Source organism: Nyctereutes procyonoides, unplaced genomic scaffold (assembly GCF_905146905.1).
Source record: "Nyctereutes procyonoides isolate TBG_1078 unplaced genomic scaffold, NYPRO_anot_genome, whole genome shotgun sequence".
Lineage (NCBI taxonomy): Eukaryota > Metazoa > Chordata > Mammalia > Carnivora > Canidae > Nyctereutes > Nyctereutes procyonoides.
The window spans coordinates 15,634,754-15,659,637 of NW_026575120.1; the positions used below are offsets into that span (position 1 = coordinate 15,634,754).

The 24,884-nt window shown below is 33.1% G+C and overlaps 1 protein-coding gene across 1 annotated transcript in view; it reads left to right on the forward strand.

Annotated features, from left to right (window-relative positions):
• The window catches only part of ADAM2 (ADAM metallopeptidase domain 2), a 139,744-nt gene that overhangs the window by 62,203 nt on the left and 52,657 nt on the right, over nt 1-24,884 (forward strand). The window contains exons 8-12 of the mRNA XM_055335466.1: nt 247-318; nt 759-925; nt 1,789-1,870; nt 18,273-18,409; nt 21,296-21,476. Coding sequence (XP_055191441.1) covers nt 247-318; nt 759-925; nt 1,789-1,870; nt 18,273-18,409; nt 21,296-21,476 — 639 coding nt within the window. The remainder of the gene's footprint in view (nt 1-246; nt 319-758; nt 926-1,788; nt 1,871-18,272; nt 18,410-21,295; nt 21,477-24,884) is intronic.

The following is a 24,884-nucleotide window of genomic DNA, read 5'->3' on the forward strand; positions in this document are numbered from 1 at the left end:
TATGTTCATTAGGAATATTGGTCTGTATTTCTCCTTTCTTGCAGTGTTTGATTTTTGTGTTAGGGTGATGGTGGCCTCATAAAATGAGTTTAGAAATTTTCCCTCCTCTTTTATTTTTGGAAGAGTTTTTAGTGTCTTTTGTATTGTAAAAATATTTTTTCTATTTTACACTAAATATATATAATTCTATAATAATGTTTAAAAACTAATAAATTGGTAATTTAAAAAATTTCTTATATTTTTCAGTATAATTATATGGGTTCTGATATGACTGTTGTCACCCAAAAAATTTTCCAGTTGATTGGACTGACCAACGCTGTAAGTATTTCCTTTTTAGTTTTTTGCATTTGCTGTGTTACCTAAATAATTTCCATACGTTTTTTTTATGGCACTGCCTGAATACACATGAGTATGGAATAGGCCAAATTATATAACCATTTTAAGTTTCAGTTTTCTGAGTAGGGATAATAAAAAGGAAAATAGTTATTATATATACCTAATTAAGTTATGGTAATTATAAAATTGATAAAGCATGTCACATGCGGCTTGCTGAAGTACAAGTATTTCAAAATGTTAATTATTACTTGTTTTACAAGTAGCATTTATTACTTACTAATATACTCTATAAGATCTGAACCAGACTTAGCAGTTTTGTTGTTTAATATTTGTTATCAATGTAGTGTTTATTTTTATAGATAAATCCCTGGATTTATTTAAACCATGACCTTTAAACATTTTTCTTTATGTCTTCTATTTAGATTTTTACATCATTTAATGTTACCATAATTCTCTCTTCATTGGAACTTTGGATAGATGAAAATAAAATCTCAGTAACTGGAGATGCTAATGAATTATTACACAGATTTTTAAAATGGAAAAGATCTTATCTTGTTTTGCGTCCTCATGATGTAGCATTTTTACTTGTGTAAGCATATCTTGGTTTTACTAAATCTTATACAAAGGAAACACCTATATTTGACCCAATTTCTGACAACGACAGGCCTTCAGGGAAAATATGCCATTTTTGCCCTACATACAACATCATGGGAATATTATTTTTTAAAACACAGGTTTTACAGAGAATTATTGATCTCAATCATTTTATTTGTACTTAAAACTCACTCTTTCAATATTGTTATTATACTTTCTTACCTTAGAATGTGTAATATATCATTAAATGTCCCTAACTGTGTTTGAAATATTAATAATATGTATCTAAAGAAACACACATGATGAGTGTAGTAGTTAGGGTTTCTTTTAATGTTTTATTTTCATAAGATAACAAAAAACCTCCAAGGATATGTCAATACTACTGTATATTTTAATATCTCTAACATACCATATTTACATTGTGCTGCATTTTAAAAAATATAAGACTCCTCTTCTATTTTGATATTCTAGGATTGGTTTAATTTTTTAAAATTTTTAATTTTGAAAAATATTTTTAAATTAATTTTTTTAATTTTTAAATTAAAAAATATTTTTTAATTTTAAAAAATTTAAAAAAATTTTTATGTAACAAAAATTTTAAAAAATTTTATTACATAAAGATTTGTTATTTTCTAAAACTTCAATATAAAAATAAACTTTTTATTGTTTTTTAAATGTGCTTCACTGTTTTCAAAACAAGCAGACACGTTTAGGCACTTCAAGCTCTAATGTTAGGTGGAAATATTTATAAATTTATTATATAAATATGCAAACCAAAAAGTTTTATTAGGGAAATTCAATAGTAATTTGCTTAATTTTACAAAATCATATGATTATAATCCTGTTTTTAAACTTAAGTTACAGAGAAAAGTCAAATTATGTTGGTGCAACCTTTCAAGGGAAGATGTGTGATAGCCATTATGGAGGAGGTGTTGCTCTGGTATAGTATGGCTTAATTTGTTTGGCTGAAATGTATAAGTAGAATGCTATTTAGATTAATATACAGTTAATATTTATTATTTTATGTATATTAAAATTTACAAAATAATTCTAAGATCATTGGAAATGTTTGAACTTTAAAAAGTTCTTACTGAACTTAATAAATAAAAATTTATATCCTTTAGGTGAGTATCTACTATCCAATTGCTGGATCACAGAGTAGTTCTATTTTTAACTTTTTGAGGAACTTCCATACTGTTTTCTGGAGTGGCCGCATTACTTTGCATTCCCACCGACAGTGCAAGGGTTCCCCTTTTTCCTCATCCTTGGCGACATGTGTTGTTTCCTGTGTTGTTAACTTTAGCCATTCTTACAGGTATGAGGTGATATCTCACTGTGGTTTTGATTTGTATTCCTCTGATGATAAGTGATGTTGAGCATCTTTTCGTATGTTTATTGGCCATTTATATGTCTTCTTTGGAAAAATGGCTGTTCATATCTTCTGCTCATTTCTTAACTGGATTATTTGTTTTTTGATTATTGAGTTTGATAAGTTCTTTATAAATTTTGGGTACTAACCTTACCAGATATGTCATTGGCAAACATCTTCACCCATTCCAAAAGTTGCCTTTTAGTTTTGTTGATTGTTTCCTTCACTGAGTAGAACTTTTATTTTGGTGAAGTCCCAGTAGTTCATTTTTGCTTTTGTTTCTCTTGCCTCTGGCTTCTTATTATACGTGTGGCCTGTGTTTTCTTCTAGGATTTTGATGGTTTCAGGTCTCACATTTAGGCCTTTCATTTATTTTGAATTTATTTTTGTCTATGGTGAAAGAAAGTGGTCCAGTTTTGTTCTTTTTCACGTTGATGTACAGTTTTCCCCAACACCATTTGTTGAAGAGGTTGTCTTTTTTCCATTGGATGTTTTTTTCTGCTTTACCAAAGATTAGTTGACCATATACTTATGGGTCCATTTCTGGGTTTCTATTCTGTTCCATTGATTTCTGTATCTGTTTTTGTGCCAGTACCATACTGTCTTGATGACCACAGCTTTGTAATATAACTTGAAGTCCAGAATTGTGATACCACCAACTTTGCTTTTCTTTTTTCAAGATTGCTCTGACTATTCAGGGTCTTTTGTGGTTCCATAAAAATACTAAGATCGTTTGTTCTAGCTCTGTGAAAAATGGTGGTACTTTGATAGGGATTGCATTGGATGTGTAGATTGCTTTGGGTCAAAATATCTATATTTTACCAATAGGTGTTCTTCCATCCATGAGCATGGAATGTTTTTCCATTTCTTTGTGTCCTCTTCAATTTCTTTCATAAGTGTTCTATAATTTTCATAATTTAGATCATTTCCATCTTTGGTAGGTTTATACCTAGGGGTATTATTATCTTTGGTGCAAAGATAAATGGGATCAATTCCTTGATTTCTTTTTCTATTATTTCATTATTGGTGTATAGAAATGCAACAGATTTCTGCATGTTAATATTGTATCCTATGACTACAGAATTCATGTATTATTCTTGAAATTTTTTGGTGGAGGTTTTTTTTTTTTTTGATTTTATTTATTCATGAGAGAGAGAGAGGCAGAGACACAGGCAGAGAGAGAAGCAGGCTCCATGCAGGAAGCCCAATGTGGGACTCAATCCCTGGTCTCCAGGATCATGCCCTGGGCCAAAGGTGGTGCCAAACCGCTCAGCCACCCAGGCTGCCTAAGTATCATGTCATAAAGTATCATGTCATCTACAAATAGTGAAAATTTGATTTCTTCCTTGCCAATTGGGATATCTTTTATTTCTTTTTGTTGTCTGATCACTGAGGCTCAGATTTCTAGCACTAAACTAATTAACAGTGGTGAGAGTGGACATTTCTCTCTTGTTCCTGACCATAGAAGAAAAGCTTTCAGTTTTCCCCCTTGAGGATGATATTCGCTATGGGTCTTTCATATGTGTCCTTTACATTGTTGAGGTATGTTCCCTCTATCTCTACTTTGTTGAGGGTTTTTTATCAATAAATGATGCTATACTTTGTCAAATGCTTTTCCAGCATCTAATTAGAGGATGGTATGGTTCTCTTTTCTTTTATTAATGTGGTGTATCAAGTTGATTAGCAAATATTGAACCACCGTTCGTGGCATTTTGGCTAGGTCTCTGTCTTCAGAAAGCCTGTTATATCTCTTGCTCCTGGGAGTAATGGCTTTATTAAGAAGAGGTCATATACTGTCCAGGTCCTGGCACTTCAGGATATGTCTCTGGTGTGTTTTATGTGCACTTTGCTGCTGTTTTTTGTTTTTTTTTTTTTGCTGCTGGCTCCCTCAAGTCAGCCCTCTGCAGAGTTTCTTCTTGCCTGCAGTGGGGAGCATTGGACTTTGTTTAGAGTGTGGTGAATTTTAACTAGTGTTCTCTGGTTTGCTTGTTAAAAGAGACCTGATACTATTTCTACTGAGCTTTGTAGAATTTTATGGTCAGTAGAAGTGGTACATGCAGTTTGTGCTAATCTTTTGATGTAGGGATCCACTGATCTCATTCTCTGGGACAATTGCTCTAGAAAGGCAGCAATGGCAAGAGTGTAGGAAGGTGGGATTTGGTGTAAGCAGTTTAGGCTGCCGCTGTTGGCACTGTGCTTACTGAAGTTAGTTTACATTGAGGGAAGGGAAGAAAAATGTAGCCAGCCCCTTCCCTCATCCTAGAGAAGGGAGTTCTTGCCTGCCACTGTCTAGGAAGCCCTCCCTAAAGAGCGAATAATCACCTATCATGTGTCTCAGGCATCTCTCAGATCTTTTCCTTTACTGTGACTGACTTCATTCTTGTGGCACCATGCACCTGTGTTCTATCCCAGGCAGGCTGGTTGAGTTTTAGAACTCCAAACTTTAGGGAACAGTCATCACATGGTCCTCTGGTGGAGGGTCTTGCCATGCTGATGTTGATGTAAGTTTTTCCCAGAAAAGCTGACACAGCAAAGTACAGGGAGTGGGTTTTGGAATAAAGTGCAGCAAATAACCAGTGTCCAGATGAGCTACCCTCAGCAGGTGTTTCTGACTTATGTTGAAAGGTGGGGAAGAATAACGGCACCCACCAGCTCTCTTGTCCCTGAAAAGATAATGCCATCTATCCGAGATGTGGTCTATGGAGGGGAACTTCTCTCAGGGTATACCAGAGGATTCTCAGTTCCTGCTACTGGGCTATTTGTCCTCCTCCATTGGAGCAATGCAATACCCACCAGGCTCCACCCTGGTCACACTATAGGCCTCTGAAATTCCAATCTTTGGCCCCATTGGTTGTAAAAAAACAACCAGGGATCATGAAAATCAGCCCCTCTCATTTTATCAGTCAATGTCTTTGGATAAATGTTTTCCTTGTGTGATCTCTTGTGCACTTCTCTTTCTCTCTTTTGTCTCCCTCCCTGACCTGGACTCCCTCATTGGGATCCTTTTCTCCCCCAAATCATGCCTCCCTACATCCCACCTTCCATGATGTGGCCTCTTCTATCTCTCTCTCTAGTTGTACAATTTGTTCTACTAGTCTCCAGAACAATTTCTTGATATTCAGAATGACTTGATAGTTATCTACCTGTGTTTGAGGGACCAGGCAAGCCTAGGGTCCTCCTACTACCCTATCTTAGCTCCTCTTTGTCCTCTTATGTTTAAACACCACCTCCCTACCTAATTTCTCAGAGCTGTGGAATAAAATCTAAGATCTATATCCCTCAGTTGCTTCTTCTTCCTAAAAGTTTGTAGATGAAACCACAACCCAGGTGACTTTTGGATTAGTAGAAACATGTAAGAATAGTTAGCAGAAGATATTTGATGTCTTGCAATTCTTTTTCCTTGGACTCATCCACTTACTTGTTAGTCACTAATTTACTCATTCATGAGGGTTGACACAAGCAGTTCTTGGCCTCAAGGTTTTTATACCATTATGCATTACTGGACATATTATCTGTTGACCTCAGTTCATGGACTATGTAGATCCTGAGTATTATACGTCTTTGGAAGAAAACACAGTACACAATATATACCACTTGAAGCAGAACTATTTATAGTTATAGAACTTCAAAGAAAATGAAGTGTGTAAGATATTATAGGAATGGACTACTCTGAAACATTAGGTACAAAAAATATAATAATTGCACAAATTATTGGATAAAATCAGAATTAGAACCTCTCCCAGGAGACATCAGAAAAGGTATAGGAGCAGTAAATGAAAAGTTAAGGGAAATATATTATTGAAGTAAAAGTGCCTTTAGCTAGATATTAAGAGTAATGGAGATTGGGGCCCCTGGGTGACTTGGTTGGTTAAGGGTCTAACTCTTGATTTCAGCTTGTGTCATAATCTCAGTGTCATAAGACTGCACCCTATGGGGCTCTATGCTGAGATTCTCTTCCTCTGTCTGCCCTTCTCCCAACTCGAGTGTGTGCTCTCTTTCTCTCTCAAATAAGTATGTTAAATATTTTAAGAAAAGAGTAATGGAGATAAATAATTAAAAGTCATAAGAAGACTTTTGAAGGAGAAATGAAAATAAATTTCACTAAATCATAGCTACTATCAGATCAAAAAAATCCTTGCCAAGCAATCCCTTCTGCAGTCTCCCATATCCCTTATACTCAATCATCTTGTAAGAGAGGAGAAAAGTTGGTTGTTGGATGAAAAGGTCATATAAAACATCAAAACAGAATAGATAAAAAAGTACACCAAAAATGAAATGAAATATCAAATACAATGAAGAAAATTGCTTTATTTCCAGAAAAATGAAAATCATAATAACAAAGAAGTTCTATAGTGCAGAAATCATAATGAATAATGAATAAAAAAGTAATATAAAAGTACTTGAAAGGCACAATTAATACCTAAAAGAAGTCATTCAAATATAAGACACAATAAAAATATTCCCAGATATACTAACATTCAGAATATATTTGTAGAAATTACTTATAACATGAAAAGCTATAAATGAAAATAGCTGGAACTGTGCTGCAGTGGAGAATGATAGGTATTATGTCAATATTAAACCAGAACATATTCTATGATGGTGTGGTTAAGGAGTGATAGAATTGACATAAAAGAATGTTATAGAACTTGTCTTCTTAAGAGAAAGTTATAGATAATAGTAAAATTTAGAAGTATGAGGGGGATCCCTGGGTGGCTCAGCAGTTTAGTGCCTGCCTTTGGCCCAGGGTGTGATCCTGGAGTCCCGGGATTGAGTCCCACATCAAGCTCCCTGCATGGAGCCTGCTTCTCCTTCTGCCTGTGCCTCTGCCTCTCTCTCTGTGTGTGTCTCATGAATGAATAAATAAAATCTTTTAAAAAAATAAATAAAATAATAAAATAATAAAAAAAAGAAGTATGGGCATATGAGATGAACTTTGATCTTAAGAATGGATAGTAAGAACAAAACTGTATCATGTAATAATCTAATGGAATAAATGAAAATTATAGCTAAGGAAGAAGAAACATAATAATAATATAAAATAAAGTGAATTGAAAATATCAAAATAATATATTTTAATATAACAGTAATTATGTGAATGTAAATGAATTAAGCTCACCAACTAAGTGATAAAATCTCTAATGAATTTAAAATTTTTTTCAAGTTCAAATGTTTAGTTCTTTACAAGAGATACATTACTAGGACTAAGTGAAAGTGAACATAAAAAGTTAAAATATATTCTAGTTAAATAAGAAACAAGCAAGTATGAGAAAATAGAATTGATAGTAAAATATATTGGGATGCCTGGGTGGCTCAGTGGTTGAGCATCTGCCTTTGGCTCAGGGTGTGATCGTGGAGTCCCAGGATTGAGTCCCACATCAGGCTCCCTGCATGGAGTCTGTGTCTCCCTCTGCCTATGTCTCTGCCTCTCTGTGTGTTTCTCTCAATAATAAATAAATAAAATCCTTTAAAAAAAGAACCTTTAGGGACACCTGGGTGGCTCAGCAGTTGAGTGTCTGCCTTCAGCTCAGGGCGTGATCCCAGAATCTGGTATCGAGTCCCACATCGGGCTCCCTGCGAGGAGCCCGCTCCTCTCTCTGCCTCTCTCTGTCTGTGTGTCTCTTATGAATAAATAAATAAAATCTTTTTATTAAAAAAAAAAAAGAGGGATCCCTGGGTGGCGCAGCGGTTTAGCGCCTGCCTTTGGCCAGGGCGCGATCCTGGAGACCCGGGATCGAATCCCATGTTGGGCTCCCGGTGCATGGAGCCTGCTTCTCCCTCTGCCTATGTCTCTGCCTCTCTCTCTCTCTCTCTCTCTCTCTCTGTCACTATCATAAATAAATAAAATTTAAAAAAATATATTAAAAAAAGAACATTCAGAGAAGCCAATAACTCACCAGTTCTTTAATATATATATATTATTATATAATACATAGCAAATATATATATATACATATATATAATACATAGCAAATAGGCATAAACTTCACAGTAGCTTTCCATGTAGATGTTTTGCATATATTTGGTTTGATTTTGACAATATTATATTTTAAATATAATGTGTTTCTGTATGTTGAAAAACATATTGTACACAGACCTGTATATTTCTATGTTTATCTATAGTAGTATTAGATTAAAACTTTTTCGTGTCCAATTTTGTCATATGTGAATAAGAACAATTTCATTCTTTTTTCCTTTCTAATACTTATATCTTTTCTTTCTTCTCCTATTGAATTGGCTAGGACCTCAAAAATCCCAGATTTAATACTCCTAGATTATTATAGACACTTTGTAACATAATATGGAGGCTCAGTTTCATTTCTAATTTCCTAAGCTTTTTAAAAGGTATTTTATTTTTTAATCCTATCTCTGTTTCTTATAAAAAATTTATTAAATTGTTGTCTTTCTCATATGAAATTAAATTGTCCTTTGCAATATTATACTGATAATAATGCAGTCCTAATCAAAATCTCAGCAGGCTTTTTTTTTTTTTTTGGAAAAAATTGACAAGCTGATAACAAAAAATTTATATACAAATATTAAGAAAATAGATAAAACAAGTTTGAAAATTGAGGAAAAGTGGAAGATAAAAACTTCCAAAAAACACAGTAATTAAGATATTGCAGTGTAATTAAACTGATCAATGTAACAATATAGAAATCTAAAAATAGACCCACGCATATATAATCAAATGATTTTTGGACAAGTTGTCAAGACAATTCCAGCTATACAATAAACAAAAATAAAATTAAAATCTCATATTCATAAGAAACTAAATCAAAAGCATTGTTGATGCTAAAATAATTGATACTAAAACTTTAGGAGTGAAGGAGTAAAGGAAGAATAGTCCAGGAAATTAGTATCTGATGAACTTTGCAGATAATAAAGCTGAGAAACTATGAGCTAATTTTCTAATATAAAATATGTGAAAAGATGGAAACAAGATAACATTTAAGACATATAAATGGCAAGAAATAATGAAGATAAAAGCAGAAATCAATGCAAGACATTATAGGTAGAATAGAAATATTTGAAAGGAATATTAAGTCTCAAAAAAACTAAAAACAAGCATACTTCTGTCAAAACTAATTTTTATAAAATAGGGTAGACATATATTAATAAAATTATAAAAATAAAGGGGAAATACTGCAGAAGTAGATAATATTAGGAAGACAGTAGTTATTATAACAAATTTGCAAATGTAGAAAAATAAGTACATTTTTAATAGGAATCTATCACTTCCTAAAACTTACACAAGAAGAACTAGAAATTCAGAATAACCAAACTATTAAAGGAATCAATTATTTTAAAAATCTCATAAGGAAAATAAAACAATTTTGAGGGAACTGATTATTTCAATCTTAGGTATTTATGGAGAATAGAAAAATAAAAATACAAATTTGGAAGCCAGAATTACCATAATAATATTAATAACCAAAGAGGATGTTACACAAGATGAAACTAGAGCTCATTTATCCACAAACATGAAGAGAAGTAGAAACATAAATCAAAAATACTAACCAACTGAACCTAACAATTTATAAGATAATAGACCATGACCAAGGTGATTTTATCCAAAGAATGTAGGATCATTTCTACTTGGAAAATCTGTTGCCATCATTTAACTGAAAGTAATGTCATAATATTTAGTTAATGGCATTTTCTAATAAGAACATACAGTAGGGTGATATAATCGGTGGGATGAGGAGGGGACTATTTAAGCTAGGGTGATCAGAGAAAAACCTTAAGGAGAAAATATTTAAGAGGGAAGGATGAAGAATGAAACAGGCAGTTATGGCAAGGTCCAAGAAGTCAGAGACTACAAGAAAGATCATTAAATTCAAAGGTTTTCAGATGGACATGAATGTCATGAACAAGATGGCTGAAAAAATATTAAGATTGTTGAAGTCAACAAGAGTCTAATTATATGGGGCCTTATAGATCTTGGTAAATAGTTTTGAATTTTATTCAATTTGCAATAAAAAGGCACTGGAGGTTTTTAAGCCAATGTGAAATATTCTTCTAGTAGCCTTATGGAAAAATAATTGTTGAGTGGTAAGTTTCTAAAACAAGGAGACCAGATAGGAGATAATTGCAGATGAATGATATAAGCTAGTGTTTTATTCTTGGATTTGTGAGTAGATGTTGTTCAGTAAATACTATGAAAATAGAACATAAGGGCTTACCACCTTATTGGAATACATAACCTGTAGGATAGAATAATAAATGATTATGCCTCAGATTTGTCTTGAAAAAACTAGACAGAGGAACAGGGCCAGAGGCATAAGGGGAGTGGAAGGGTAAAAGAGGAGTTTAATTTTGAACCTGAATTTGAAATGTTAGAATGATGCTTGTGATGATTAATTTTGCATGTTGACTTGGAGAGTTTAATATTTAATATTTAAATTGGTGAAATTTAAGTAAAACACATTATCTCCCTTAATATGGGTGGGCCTAATCCAATCATTTGAAGGCTGAAATAGAAAAAAAGGATCATCCGGCACAAGCAAGAGAGAATTCGTCAGCAGATTGCCTTCAGATTTCATCTGCACCATCATCTTCCTTGGGTGTTCAGCCTGCTGGCCTTCAAACTGGAATAGCATTATTAGTTGTCCTGGGTCTCCAGGCTGCTGGCCCACTCTCCCAGTTTTGTACTTGTCAGCCTCCATAATCACATGAGCCAATTCCTTATAATACATGTTTTTCTCTCCGACTCTCTCTCACTATGCTATTGGTTCTATTTCTCTAGCAAGCCCAGATTAATACAATGGTTTATACATAAATTTTAAAAAATATAGACTTAAATATTAAGAGAGGGTTACAGGATAGAGATGATTATGATAGATGGATGGTAAATAGATAGACGATAGCTTTGTGGGATTGATTTCCTCAATTCACACCTCTCTATCATCCTAGTATGTTTCACTTATTTGTGGTTGCCTTTTTTAGTCTTTTGTCCAGAATCTTTCCATTTCTGTGATTGTATCACCTCCGGAGACCAAGCAGTAGAGAACAGAGTATGACAAAACAGGACTACTTTATTTCGTCCCAAATTCTTGAACCCAAAGCTCCACTAAGAGAAGGGAAAAGTGCTCTTCCTTCAGATTCAGAATTTTGGCTCTGTAATTTCCCCCATTTTGTCCACTTCAGTGCTGCTACAGTCCCTGAAGAATCATCTGATAGATGAGACATGAAAGAACAGAAGGAAAAGAAAGAAAAGAAATACACAGGACATCCCCACTTTCCCTGAGATTCAAGTTTCCTTTCCCACTTTTCAGTTTAGAATTCTAGATTTTTCTCCTGGTTCTCCATTTGCAATATAGTGCTCACTTCCAAATTCACACTACATGGCTTTTAGGCCAGAAGAGACCAATTCACTGGTACTTTGGGTTAGGGTATTCTTCCCCCTTTGAATGCTGATACTTTCAGACTTGTCGAAGAACTGTCTCTTCATTCTGTCCAGGTTTTATAGATGGGTTCAATGGGAGAGATAAACTGGTGTTTGTTTGCTCCATTTTTCTGAAAATGGAATCTATACATTGAAAATGTATACAATGTAAATACTAAACAAAAGCAATTTTTCTTGAGATGTTAATAGCAAATAAAATAGATGTTTTAATTAGGTTGTGCTGCCATAACCAAATAACATAGAGTGGGTAGATTAAACAGCACAAGTTTATTTTCTTATAGTTCTAGAGGCTGGAAGTCTGAGATGAGGGTGCCAGCATGGTCAGGTTCTGGTGACAGCTCTCTCTCTTTCTTGCTTACAGGCATCCATCTTCTCTTGTGCTTTTATATAGTGGGGAGAAGTGGGGAAAGAGAGAGAAAAAGAAGAGAAAGAGAAAGAGATCTTCTTTTTAAGCCCACAGTTTTATGAGATGCCTGTATTTAACCTTAATTACTTCCTAAATACCCCGTCTCCAAATGCAGTCACATTAGTCACACTGGGGGCTAGGGCTTCAGCCTAAGATTTTGCAGAGGACACAATTCAATCCATAGCAGTAGACTTTAAGGAAAGATGTGTTACAAGAAATAGGAATATTGGGATGCCTGGGTGGCTCAGCGGTTGAGCCTCTGCCTTTGGCTCAGGGCATCCTGAGTCAAGTCCCACACTGGGCTCCCTGCATGGAGCCTGCTTCTCCCTCTGCTTATGTCTCTGCCTCTCTCTCTCTCTCTGTGTTTCTCATGAATGAATAATTAAATCTAAAAAAGAAACTTGAAAAAAACAAGAAATGGGAATACTAAATGATAAAGGAATTGAAAAGACATAGCAATCATTATGTTTCATGTACCTAGTTACACTGCTTCAAAATACATAAAGCAAATATGAAAGACTAAAAGAAGAAAAGACATCCATGATAATATTTGAGAATGAGAAAAAAATCTAACTCAGAAATGCCCTATTTTCCATTTTGTTGAAACATATTTAAAAGCTTTATACCAAAGAGCAGCAGAATATTTTATTTTTAACTGCATTAAACATAACAATTTATTCATATTTAATGTATACACTTTAATTTTATTATATGCATAAATCCATAATATCATCACTTCAAACAAGGGAAAATAAACATATCTTTCACATACATAAGATTTCTTCTCTTCCCTTGCTTTTTTCTTAATTTACCAAAATAAATAAAACAGTGATAAATAAACAGCATCAATGAGAGAAATCTTACAGAGAAAATTTTCTGACCACCATGGATTAAAATTAGAACTAAATAATAGAAGCATCACATAAAACTTCTAAGGGTTTGCAAATAAAACATGAGAAATTAGAACTCATTTTAAGTTAAATGATACCAAAAATACAGCATACTTAAACTCCTGGGGTGCCAGAAAAAAAAAAAAAAGAACAGAGAACATTGTAGCTTTAGTTATACAAATTAAAATAAAGGTAGCTTAAATATAGATGATCTAAATCCAATTTCAAAAACATGTAGTTGTAAGTTAAACTGAAAGACTGTATAGAAAGGAGGAAGTAATAAAAATAATATTGCTTATCAGTGAAAAATACAAAACATGTATATGGAGATCATCAAGTACAAAAACAATTTGTTGAGAAGATAAATAAAATTGATAAATTCCAAGCAAAATTAATAGGCTATCTCAAAAAGAGCAAATGAATTATCAAAACATCATTGACAAAAAAAGGACACCATCACCACAGATCTCAGACATATCAAAAATAAAACAAGGCATGTTCTTAAGTAACAGATGGCAATAAATCTGGATGAAATTAACAAATTTCCTGAATAATAAAAATCTATCAAGTCAATAGGAAAGAAAATCTGAATCAACATTGAACTATTGAGTAATTGAATCTTATAAGACAAAAAATGAAAATACACAGAAACTTGAGGTTGAGATGGCCTCCTTCAGGAAATCCCAAAAAGTTCTAGTACCAACGTATAACAAATTCTTTTAGAGAAAATTAAAAGAGGGGCCTGTTTCTTCACTTGTGTTATGAACTGAGATTTATGTCAACTATATCTGCAATCTGTCAGATTAACACATGGCCCAAATTGGAATTATTCTAGGAATGCAAAGTTAATTTTATATTTGAAAATCAATCATGATCTATCATACCAAAATAAATAATAGGTGCAGAAAAAAACATTTAGTAAAGTTAGAACTCATTTATGATATCATCATTTGTGTCAGATGTAGTGTTCAATATGTTGGTTCATTGAATTTAAATAAAAAATTTTAAAAAGAACCCATTTATGACAAAAAAGAGAGAAAACTGTTAACAAACTAGATATAAAAAGGAACACCTTCAAAGAATTTTTGCTAATCATTTATATTTTCTAATACAAACTTATTTTTACCTTTCAATTACAGATCTATATAAATCACATTCAAATAACTTGTTTGCTGTGAGTTAGGGATCAGGATTATTTATTCACAGTAGGCAAGCAATCATTTCATGACACTTAGTAAACAGGTTATTTTTCTTTCACAGAATTACAGTGGTGCCTTTATTATATAAATCAAATCATCATATATATATTCTTTTTATGTATTCTTTTGTATCATTGGTCTTTTTGTCCTTCCTGCCAACACCACATTGTCTTGATAACTATAGTTTTATAGTATATCATCCATAATGGTAGTATAAGCCCTACTACTACTACTACTTCAGACTAATTTAGGTATTTCTGTTTTAAAATCAGCTTGTCAATTCCAACAAAAAAGCTTGGAATTTGATTGGTTTTTGAACTGAATCCTTCGGTCAATTTGAGGGAGATTGACATTTTAACAATACTGAGTCCTCTTATCCATGAAATGGCTATACATGTGGTATATTCATATAATGTAAGCAATAAAAGAACTATTGGTACACTCAATATTGATGGATCTCAAAAACTTTAAGTTGAGAAAAAGAAGACAGAAACAAAGGCTATTTATTTCTTGGTGCCATTTGTATGAAGCTAAAGCATAGCTAAAGATATGCCATATTGTTAAAAATCAGAACAGAAACATTTCGTGGAGAGATCATGCCTGGAAACTTGCTGAAGAAAGCTTTCTGAGTAACAAAAACATTCTATATCTTCTATAGTGTACTATGTATGCAGGTATGTGCCATATATACACAATTCATGAATATGTATGTATATGTGTATGTACATATAATATGTATAAATTGTATGTGAATGTGTATATATGTTAAATAAGTATTCTATATATATGCATATATGTACATAAAACTGCATCAAAGCATAAGATTTGTGTGAAACCATTACACAAAATTTTATCAATTTTGAAAAGGCAATAACCAGAAGTGGCTAAAAATATTTTAATCTCAACTATTAAAAATAAAAAAGTTATCAGATTGTTTTCTCTTTTATGTTTCAAAACCATATATAATGCCAGAAATTTTAACCCTGAAGAGTACAAAAATGCAGAATATAGTGCCAAAGGAAAATTAATGTATCAGTGTTAATGTAAATCAGCAAAAGGTTCTTCAAGTAAACTATGAATTTTAAGTGATTCACTATTTCGAATGAAACAAAATTTTACCAGCCTTATATAATAAACTTGAAATCATATGTACCTAACTAAATACCTACAAAAAACACAAAGCAAACACTGAAAGAGCTACTAGCCCAAATAAATCATACTTGGATAATTAATTTTTCAGACCAAATTTAGAAGACTTGAACAATATTGGCAAGCTTGGTCTGAAAGGCATATATAGAATCTGACCTTAAATTAGAGACTAAAAGATTTTATAGGCATAAGTGGTAGGCATACTTATAGTAAGTAATCACATGTTGCTCAATCAATACTCGTCTGCATATTTTTTTTCAGTCTAGTGATTGACACATAAGAAGCCTTAATAAATGTCAGGTACTGTTGTTATTTTACAACTATTGTCCTAAGCAAGTATTATTTGCAAAAAGAAACTTGTCTGCTTAGTTGTGATATTTTTCCTAAAATATTTTTTAAAAATCCAATGTTTAATTTTACTTTTTACTTTTTCTATTATTTTATTTTCAAAATGGAAGTAATCATAAAAATATTCTGTAGGAGATTCTAATACTCTAGTCCTTACCTTTTTCAAGTTTTTCATATTGGTCTGTTATGTACTAAATCGAGCCCCCTAAAATTCATATATTGAAGCCCTAAGCCCCATGTGACTGTATTTGGAGATTTAACCTTTATGGAGATATATATATTTTTAAGATTTTTTTTTATTTTTAAGATTTTATTTATTTATTCATGAGAGACACAGAGAGAGAGAGAGAGAGAGAGAGAGAGAGAAAGAGAGAGAGAGAGAGGCAGGCTCCATCAAGGGAGCCTGAGGTGGGACTCGATTCTGGGTCTCCAGGATTAGGCCCTGGGCTGAAGGCGGTGCTAATGAGCCACCTGGGCTGCCCTTTATGGAGATAATTAAGATTAAAGGAGATCATAAGAATGGATCTCTAATTCAATAGACCTGGTGTTCTTACAAAAACAGGAACAGACACCAGAAATACCTATCTGCAGGTACATAGAGGAAAATCCACGTGAGAGAACACAGCAAAAAGGTAGCCATACCAGTGACTAACCCTGCTGGTAGTTCCATCTTGGACTTGTGATCTTCAGAACTATGAGGAAATAAATTTGTTATTTAAACCACTCCAATCTGTAGTATTTTGTAATAGCGGCCTGAGATGATTAGTAGAAGTTCAATGTGAGATTGTCATAATGAGAGTGTAAAGGAGGGTCATCTCAAAAACTAAACCATGTATCTGATCCCATCATACTATGAAAGGAAAGGTCAAAATACATGTCGTAGTAAGAAGATAGAAGATAAGCAGTTAATGGGGAGTGGGAGTAAGAAACTACGTTTTTTTTTTTTAAAGATTTGTTTATACATTGAGAGAGAGAAGGAAACTACTTTTACACAAATAACTAAATTGAAATTTTTGAATATCATTTTTTCCATCTTATTGAGCTATAAATGATAACAGGGAACAGGACAGATACAGAATAAGAAATGATTGTTAAGGGATGCCTGGGTGGCTCAGCTTCCTGCATGGAGCCTGCTTCTCCCTCTGCCTGTGTCTCTGCCTCTCTCTGTGTGTCTCTCATGAATAAATAAATAAAATGTTTTTTTTAAAAAATAAATGATTTTGTAAGGATACATTGAATAATTGTTATACCTTTTCCACTTTATCCTGCAAACAAGCAAATCTGTAACTATAGTAATAATATGCTATTGTTTGTTATATTATTATATAATATCTTATTATTTAAATTCTTGAAATTTAGCCAAATCCTCAGAATCCTTCAATTTCTTTTGCATTCTTCCTCCTCTCCCTTCCTCCCTCTCCCTTTCTCTGTCTCTCTCTCTCTCTCTCTGAGATGGGTGGTATATTAAACTGTGATAATTTGATAAAGGGACCATTTGTCAATGGGTATGCAAGACATAAGAACTTTGCCATGCTTGTAAGGATAGTAATAAAAAAATGTCACCCAGACTTGAAGGAAAGGACAATGTCATTTTACTACGGTCACAGACAGATTAGAGGCTTCCACTCAATATTTCAGACAATTATAGGCATGCTGGCAGTGGTGGTAATAAATAATTTGCTCTCAGCCTGTTCCTCTCTTTAGACCAAATCAAGGTAAAAGCAGAGGGTAAAGGAACCCTTTAACATAATCTGTTGGTGTCACCTTCTGGGCTAGAGAGCAGGGTGGAAAATGCTGCAAAGCTGATATAGAGAGACAAACATAAGATACCCAAATGTATTCCCAGAAACCATTCTTGAAGTATATTCGACAAAATGCTATTAGGTATATACTAATAGTGATAAGTATGGATATACTAAAAAGAGATAGTGTGGGTTTTGGATTTTTCTTAGACTGTGTATGTTTTAGTATGTCCCAAGTGCACGATAATAAGTATTTTATATTTGCAAACAAAATTATAAAGATATTTTAGTTTTGAAAATAAAGTTTAAGCAACTGTGCCAAGTCAGCATTCTTATTTTTGGTCATTATTTAGCCTAAATCAATGGGTTAATTTTTGATTTTTTTAAATGTATGGAAGATTCACATAATTAATTTATTATAATATATAATATAAATATAATTTAATTATAATTAAATAATAGATGAACATAATCTGTTAATAATTTGACCTGTATGTATTATGTCTAAAGATATTCTTTTGTGAATACAAATATAACTTTTGTATATATAATTAAAAGTTATTGGGGTAATATTTTTCTTGCCCTGATGCCAAGTGAACCATGTATTTACATTTTGGTAAAATTTCAGATGTCACTTTTTATATTTTTCTTATATTGATAATAGTACCTGTATCATGTTAGACCAATATGGATGGCATGCCTGTGTTTAATACATTAGATGACTCTATTCAATTTTATTGAGTGACTATCTTTAATAATTACATTATCGTCCAGGCAAATGAATTATCTTCCTGAATGTGAGTGTGTGCATGTGTGTTCTTTTTTGCCAGCACCCCAGAACCATAAGTCTGGAATCGCTTGCAGTTATTTTAGCCCAATTACTGAGCCTTAGTATGGGAATAGCCTATGATGATATTAACAAATGCCAGTGCTCAGGAGCTGTCTGCATAATGAACCCAGAAGCAATGTAAGATGCTTTACTTTTATATGCTTTATATACATAGTTTATTTAAAAATAAGTTTGGTATATTTAGTTTAAAGAGTCTAGGCTGCTAAAATAATTAATTATGGTCAAATATAAGCTTTATCCAACAATGCCCAAGTCATTGGATCCATTCCAATGCCCATGCTGATTGTCTACCACACTGTCACTTGTATTCTTTTTTTTTTTTAAGATTTATTTATTTATTCAGAGAGAGAGAGAGAGAGAGAGAGAGAGAGGCAGAGACACAGGCAGAGGGAGAAGCAGGCTCCATGCCGGAAGTCCGACGTGGGACCCGATCTCGAGTCTCCAGGATCACACCCTGGGCTGCAGGCGGCGATAAACCGCTGCGCCACCGGGGCTGCCCTGTCACTTGTATTCTGATGTCACACTTGCTTTGTCATATGTGATCTAATTCTACATTTATTACTATATGCCTGAATTTATAATCTAATCCATGATTTGATAAGCCAAATTCAGGCTCGTGATCCCTATACAAGAATGATTTATTAGTTTGGTCTTGTCTGCATCAATCTCTTTCATTTTGACCTCACTCAACAAAAAGTATTGGCATCTCCTGGTTTCAGAGAAGCTGTTATTCAGCTTTTTCTGTTACTAGTGAAGGCCTTTTTGCAGTATCCTTGTCATGCCTTAAAGATCTAGTGAATTTGTTGTAGTCATAATTATTTTTAGAGTATGATGGTTAGATTTTATAGAATTAGGATCAAATATAGGATTTAGGAAACCATCATCCAGTCAGTGACTAGAGGCAGCCCCTTGTCTTTCTGAAGGACATTTCTCACAGCCATTTTCTGCTTGTCTATGTTTTAGAAAATCAACCCCATTGCCTACAGCAGCAAAGTTGATAATATCACATTCTCTCTATTCCTTCACTTTTACTTCAATTATCATTTCTTAAGAATACTTGCACTCAAGTTTTTATCTCAGGCTCTGATTTGGCAGAAACTCATATAAATTAGTTATCTCAGAAGGGGCTATAGAATGCATTATCAACAATAGCCAAATTATGGAAAGAACCCAAATGTTCATCAACTGATGGATTCATCATATGAATCCATATGACCATATAATCCATATGATTATATATATATCCATCAGTTGATGAACATTTGGGTTCTTTATATATATGTATATATATATATATATATCTTTTCATTATATATATATATATATATATATATATATATATATATATATATAGCAATACTACTCAGCCATCAAAAAGAATGAAATCTTGCCACTTGCAAAGATGTGGATGCAGGTAGAGTGTATTATGCTGAAAGAAGTGAGAGAAAGTAAAAAACCTAATTTCACTTATATGTGGAATTTAAGAAATAAAACATGAACATAGGGGAGAAAGGAAGCAAAGCATAAAACAAACTCAGCTATAGCAGGATACATATTCTTCTCCATGCATTTGGAAATTCTCCAAAATAGATCAGATATAAGGTCAAGGTAATCTAAATAAACTGATTGGAAATCCTGTATTCAACTGAAAATCAGCTCTATTATCAAGGAAAAATGAGAGAATGGAGAATGAGAACATCCAACAAATGTTTGCAAAGATTCAAGCTGCAAAAAATTTCTCTAGTTGGATATAATTATTGATATTTTCTTTCTTATAACAGCATAATTTTACTACTAGAAAGTTTATATCTTATAAACCAGTTCACACATAGGAAAATATCTTGCATTGCCTAATTTTTAGTAATATAATGTTTTATGTGTTTTGGTATATAAATGGAAATCATCTGAATTACTGGCAATGTAATAATAAATCCATTATTTGTGGTCATAACTGCAGTGTATGTTCAACCAGGATATGACCTCTAAACAAAATTGTAATTCATTCAAAACACCCTAATTTGTTCATGATTCTATGTAAATAACTTTTCCCTGCGCTAAGTCAAAGAACTGTGATTTGAGTCTATTGCCTTAATATCCAAAAAGTCACATTAGCTATATCTGTCATCAAATTATAAACCTTAATGAATATAATCTTTTCACATGTTAATGCTACTCAGCGTAATAAAAATCATAATAGAAAAGCAACCAAAGAATGTACTATTTTCAACAGATGGTTTCCACCACGAATTCATTTATTAAAAAGATTATATATATATATATATATATATATATATATAGAGAGAGAGAGAGAGAGAGAGAGAGCTTTTACTCTGGCTAGAGAACAAGAGTTGGAATGCCATTTTCCTGAAGCTAAAAAAGTAGTAGGAGATGATAATGAGCAAATAATAAAATTTTGATTGTTAATAAATATTTTAAAAATAAATGTCACTAAAAGGATAAGAATAGTAAGGGTTGATATTTTAAATGCGTGCTTATAAATGTTATCTCTGAATAAAGAATTGGATACTGGACTCCTGAGTTTAGGCGATATGTTTGAGTTAGAGATACAACTCTCTGAGCTGTCAGGTATAGATGTTATTCAAAATGCAGTACTGATAATATTATCTATAATTAAATATAGATAAAGCAGCAAAAAGCCCAATCTCTTTTGTTAATACAGGGTATTATATATTTAGGAATCATGAAAAGAAAAAGAAGCAACAAATGAAACAGGTGCAGTACTTTGTGAGATAGGAGCTTTAAGAGAAAATAATGTCATGAATGAGTGTAATATAAGAACCAATAAAATTTTAATCCTAACTAAAATTATTTAATATAAATTCTTGCAGATTTGACTTCCCTTGTACAGAAATTGAAAGCTTGACACTAACAAAATTGAGCATTTTGACTCTTGTGGAATGCTATTAAGTAGCTTTATTCCAAGTCTAGGCAATTTATGAAGCAATAACTTACATAAAAAATTGAAATTTGATGTATGTTTAGTCATTCCAGTGGTGTGAAGATATTTAGTAACTGCAGCATGGAGGATTTTGCACAGTTTATTTCAAAGCCAAAGTCCCAATGTCTTCAAAATCAGCCACACTTAGATCCATCATACAAAGTTGCAGTTTGTGGTAATGGACAAGTGGAACAAGGAGAACAATGTGACTGTGGAAGTGCAGAGGTTAGTACTAATTTGGAAGGATATATAACAGAATTACATGAAAAGTTATAAATAAATTTTTATAGTATTATGCTGCCATTTTCCCTAATACATCAAACTCACTTTTATATTAAAATGTCGAGTGCACTTGTATATCATTATATGGATTCAGTGGTTTGTAGGTTATTCACACAGGTGATTTTCAAGGTCATTAATTATATAACTGAGTTGTCTGAGATTTTACTTTCCCTCTTGAGTGTTGTCTTCCTTAATACAGGCATACCTTTGGTTCTAGGCCACCACAATAAAGTAAATATCACAATAAATTTTTTGATCTCCTGGTGCATATAAAAGTTATATGTTTATATGTAATAAAATTGACTATAAAAATAGTCAATTAAGTGTGGAATAGAATTATGTTTAAAAACAAGGTAAATAGTTAAATAATTTTTTGCTAAATACATTTGCTAATACATTTTTTTAAATGATAATTATAATCTGAGTTTTCAGCAAGTCATAATCTTGTCTTAATGTTGATGGCTGCTGACTGATCAGGATGGTGGTTGCTGAAATTTGGAGTGGTTTTGGCAGTTTCTAAAAAATACAACAATGAAGTTTCCTGCATTGATTGACTCTTTCATGAACAGCCCCCCTGTAAGCATGTGATGGCATTTGACTATGTTTTACTCACAGTAGAATTGTTTCAAATCGGAGTCAATCCTCCCGAGCCCTGCTTCTGTTTAATCAACTAAATTTATATGATATTCTATATCTTTCGTTGTCATTTCAACAATCTTCACAGCAGGAGTAGATTCCATCTCAAGAAATGACTTTCTTTGCTTATCTATTAGAAGAAGCATCTCCTTGTCAAGGTTTTATCATGAGGTTTCAGTAATTCAGTCACATGTTCAGGCTTCACTTTCAATTCTAGTTTTCTTGTTATTCCCACAACACCTATAGTTACTTCTTCCACTGAAGTCTTGACCCCCTCAAGTTTTTCATGAGCGTTGGAATCAATTTATTCCAAACTTATGTTAATGCTTTCTGAATGCTTTTCATGGCACCCAGTACAGTGAGTCCTTTCCATAAAGTTTTCAACTTTGCTCAGATCCATTAGAGAAATCACTATGTATTGTAATTGTAACTTTATGAAATGTAAATTGAAGTTACTCCTTGATCAGTGTTCTGCAGAATGGATGTTGTGTTAGCAATCATAGGAACATTAATCTCATTGTACATCTCCATCAGAACTTTGGGATGACCAGATGTATTGTCAATCAGTAGTAATATTTTGAAAGACTTCTTTTATTCTGAGAAGCATGTCTCAACAGTGGTCATAAAATATTCACTAAACCTTGTTGTAAACAGCTGTGCTGTCGTTCAGACTTTGTTGTTTCATTTAAAGGGCACAGAGAGTAGATTTAGCATAAAATTTAAGGGCCTTAGAATTTTTGAAATAGTAAATTAGTATTGACTTCAACTAAAAGTCACCAGCTGCATTAGCTTCCAAGAGAGTCAGCCTGAGCTTTGAAGCTTTGAAGTTAAGCATTACCTTCTCTGTCCTACTATGAAAATCCTAGATGACATCTTTCAATGGAAGCCTGTTTTATCTCCACTGAAAACCTGTTGCATAGTATAGTCATCTTCATTAATTATCTTAGTCAATCTTCTAGATGACTTGTTACAGCTTCTATATCAACACTTTCTACTTAACTTGGCACTTTTATGTGATGTATATAGCTTCTTTCCTTAAACCTCATGAACCAATCTCTGCCAGCTTCAGTCTTCTGCAGCCTCCTCACCTCTCTCAGCCTTCACAGAATTGAAGAGAATTAGGGTCTTACTGTAGATGAAGTTTTTGCTTAAGGAAGTGTTATGGTTGATTTGATCTTCTATCCAGACCACTAAAACTTTCTCCATATTAGCAATAAGGCCACTTTGCTTTCTTATCATTCAAGTGTCCCTGAGACAGCAGTTTTAATTTCCTTTAAGAACTTTTCCTTTGCATTCAAAACTTGGCTAACTTTTTGGTGTAAGAGTCCTGGATTTGGCCTATCTCAGCTTTCAACATGCCTTCCTCATTAAGCTGAATCATTTCTAGCTTTTGACTTAAAGTGAGAAATACGAGACTCCTCCTTTTACAGGGTTATTAATTGGCCTAATTTCAATGTTGTGTCTCAGGGAATAGGAAGCCTGAGAAGAGGGAGAAAGAGGAGCAGCTCATCCGTGAAATAGTCAAGAGAATACACAATTAAGTTTATTGTCTTATATGGGCATGGTTCATGACACTACCCAAAATTGCAATAGTAACATCAAAAATCACTGAAAACAGATCATCATAATAAATATAATAATAATGAAAAAGTTTGAAATACTTCAAGAATTACCAAAATGTGACACACAGACTGTTGGGAAAATGACACTGATAGAATAAAAATAAAAATAAAATAAAATAAAATCTTCAATTAAAAAAATGTAATATCCGTAAAGTGCAATGAAGTAAAGCACAATAAAATAAGGTACTCCCATATTTCTTCCTAACCTAGGATCTTCTGGCATTCAGGAAAATAGATACAAAGTTTTCACAATTCAACAAGAAAATGAGGCATACTTGAGGCTTTGAGTATTTTAATACAGGTCAATATTTAAGTAAAAAATATTGGACCATATATAATTAATAAAACCATGTTTCTGGGGATTGCTTGGTGGCTCAGTGGTTTAATGCCTGCCTTTGGCCCAGGGCGCGATCCTGGAGTCCCGGGATGGAGTCCCGCGTCGGGTTCCAGCATGGAGCCTGCTTCTCCCTCCTCCTGTGTCTCTGCCTCTCTCTCTCTCTCTCTCTCTCTCTCTCTCTCTCTCTCATCACAATTAAATAAATTAAAAAAAAACATGTTTCTAAACCACATAGGTCTTAGATAAATTGAAGGAAGGTGGGAAGAGTTGAGATAAAAGGAATGTAATGAAGGAAAGAGTTCATGAGACTCATATGGGCATATGGAGGTGAAAAAATCAAGACAAGAAAGGAGTTCAGTGTTCCCTACAGCAGTAGCTTAAGTCACTCATGTGCACCCACCCCAATATGAAAGTGAGCTTTACATACCTTGTTGGGTGATGTGTTTTTAAGAAACTATTTCCCAGTACCCACTTGTCTTTTCTTGTTTAGGTCTGAATGGAAACTCTGAAAATTTCTAGTAAAAATTGACAGCTGTGTATTATAGCTCTATTAATTATCATATAATTGAGACAGCCCCTGTGATATAACTTTACTTTCTGGAATCCCATATAGATGGCAATACAATGATTTGATTAGACAGATTAGTTCTGGAAAATACCGCAAATTTAGTTTGCTTTAGTATTATGCTATAACTCATATTAAGACTAGTGAAATACATGATTTATTTTTGTGTAACTTACTGAGATTTTTGTCCA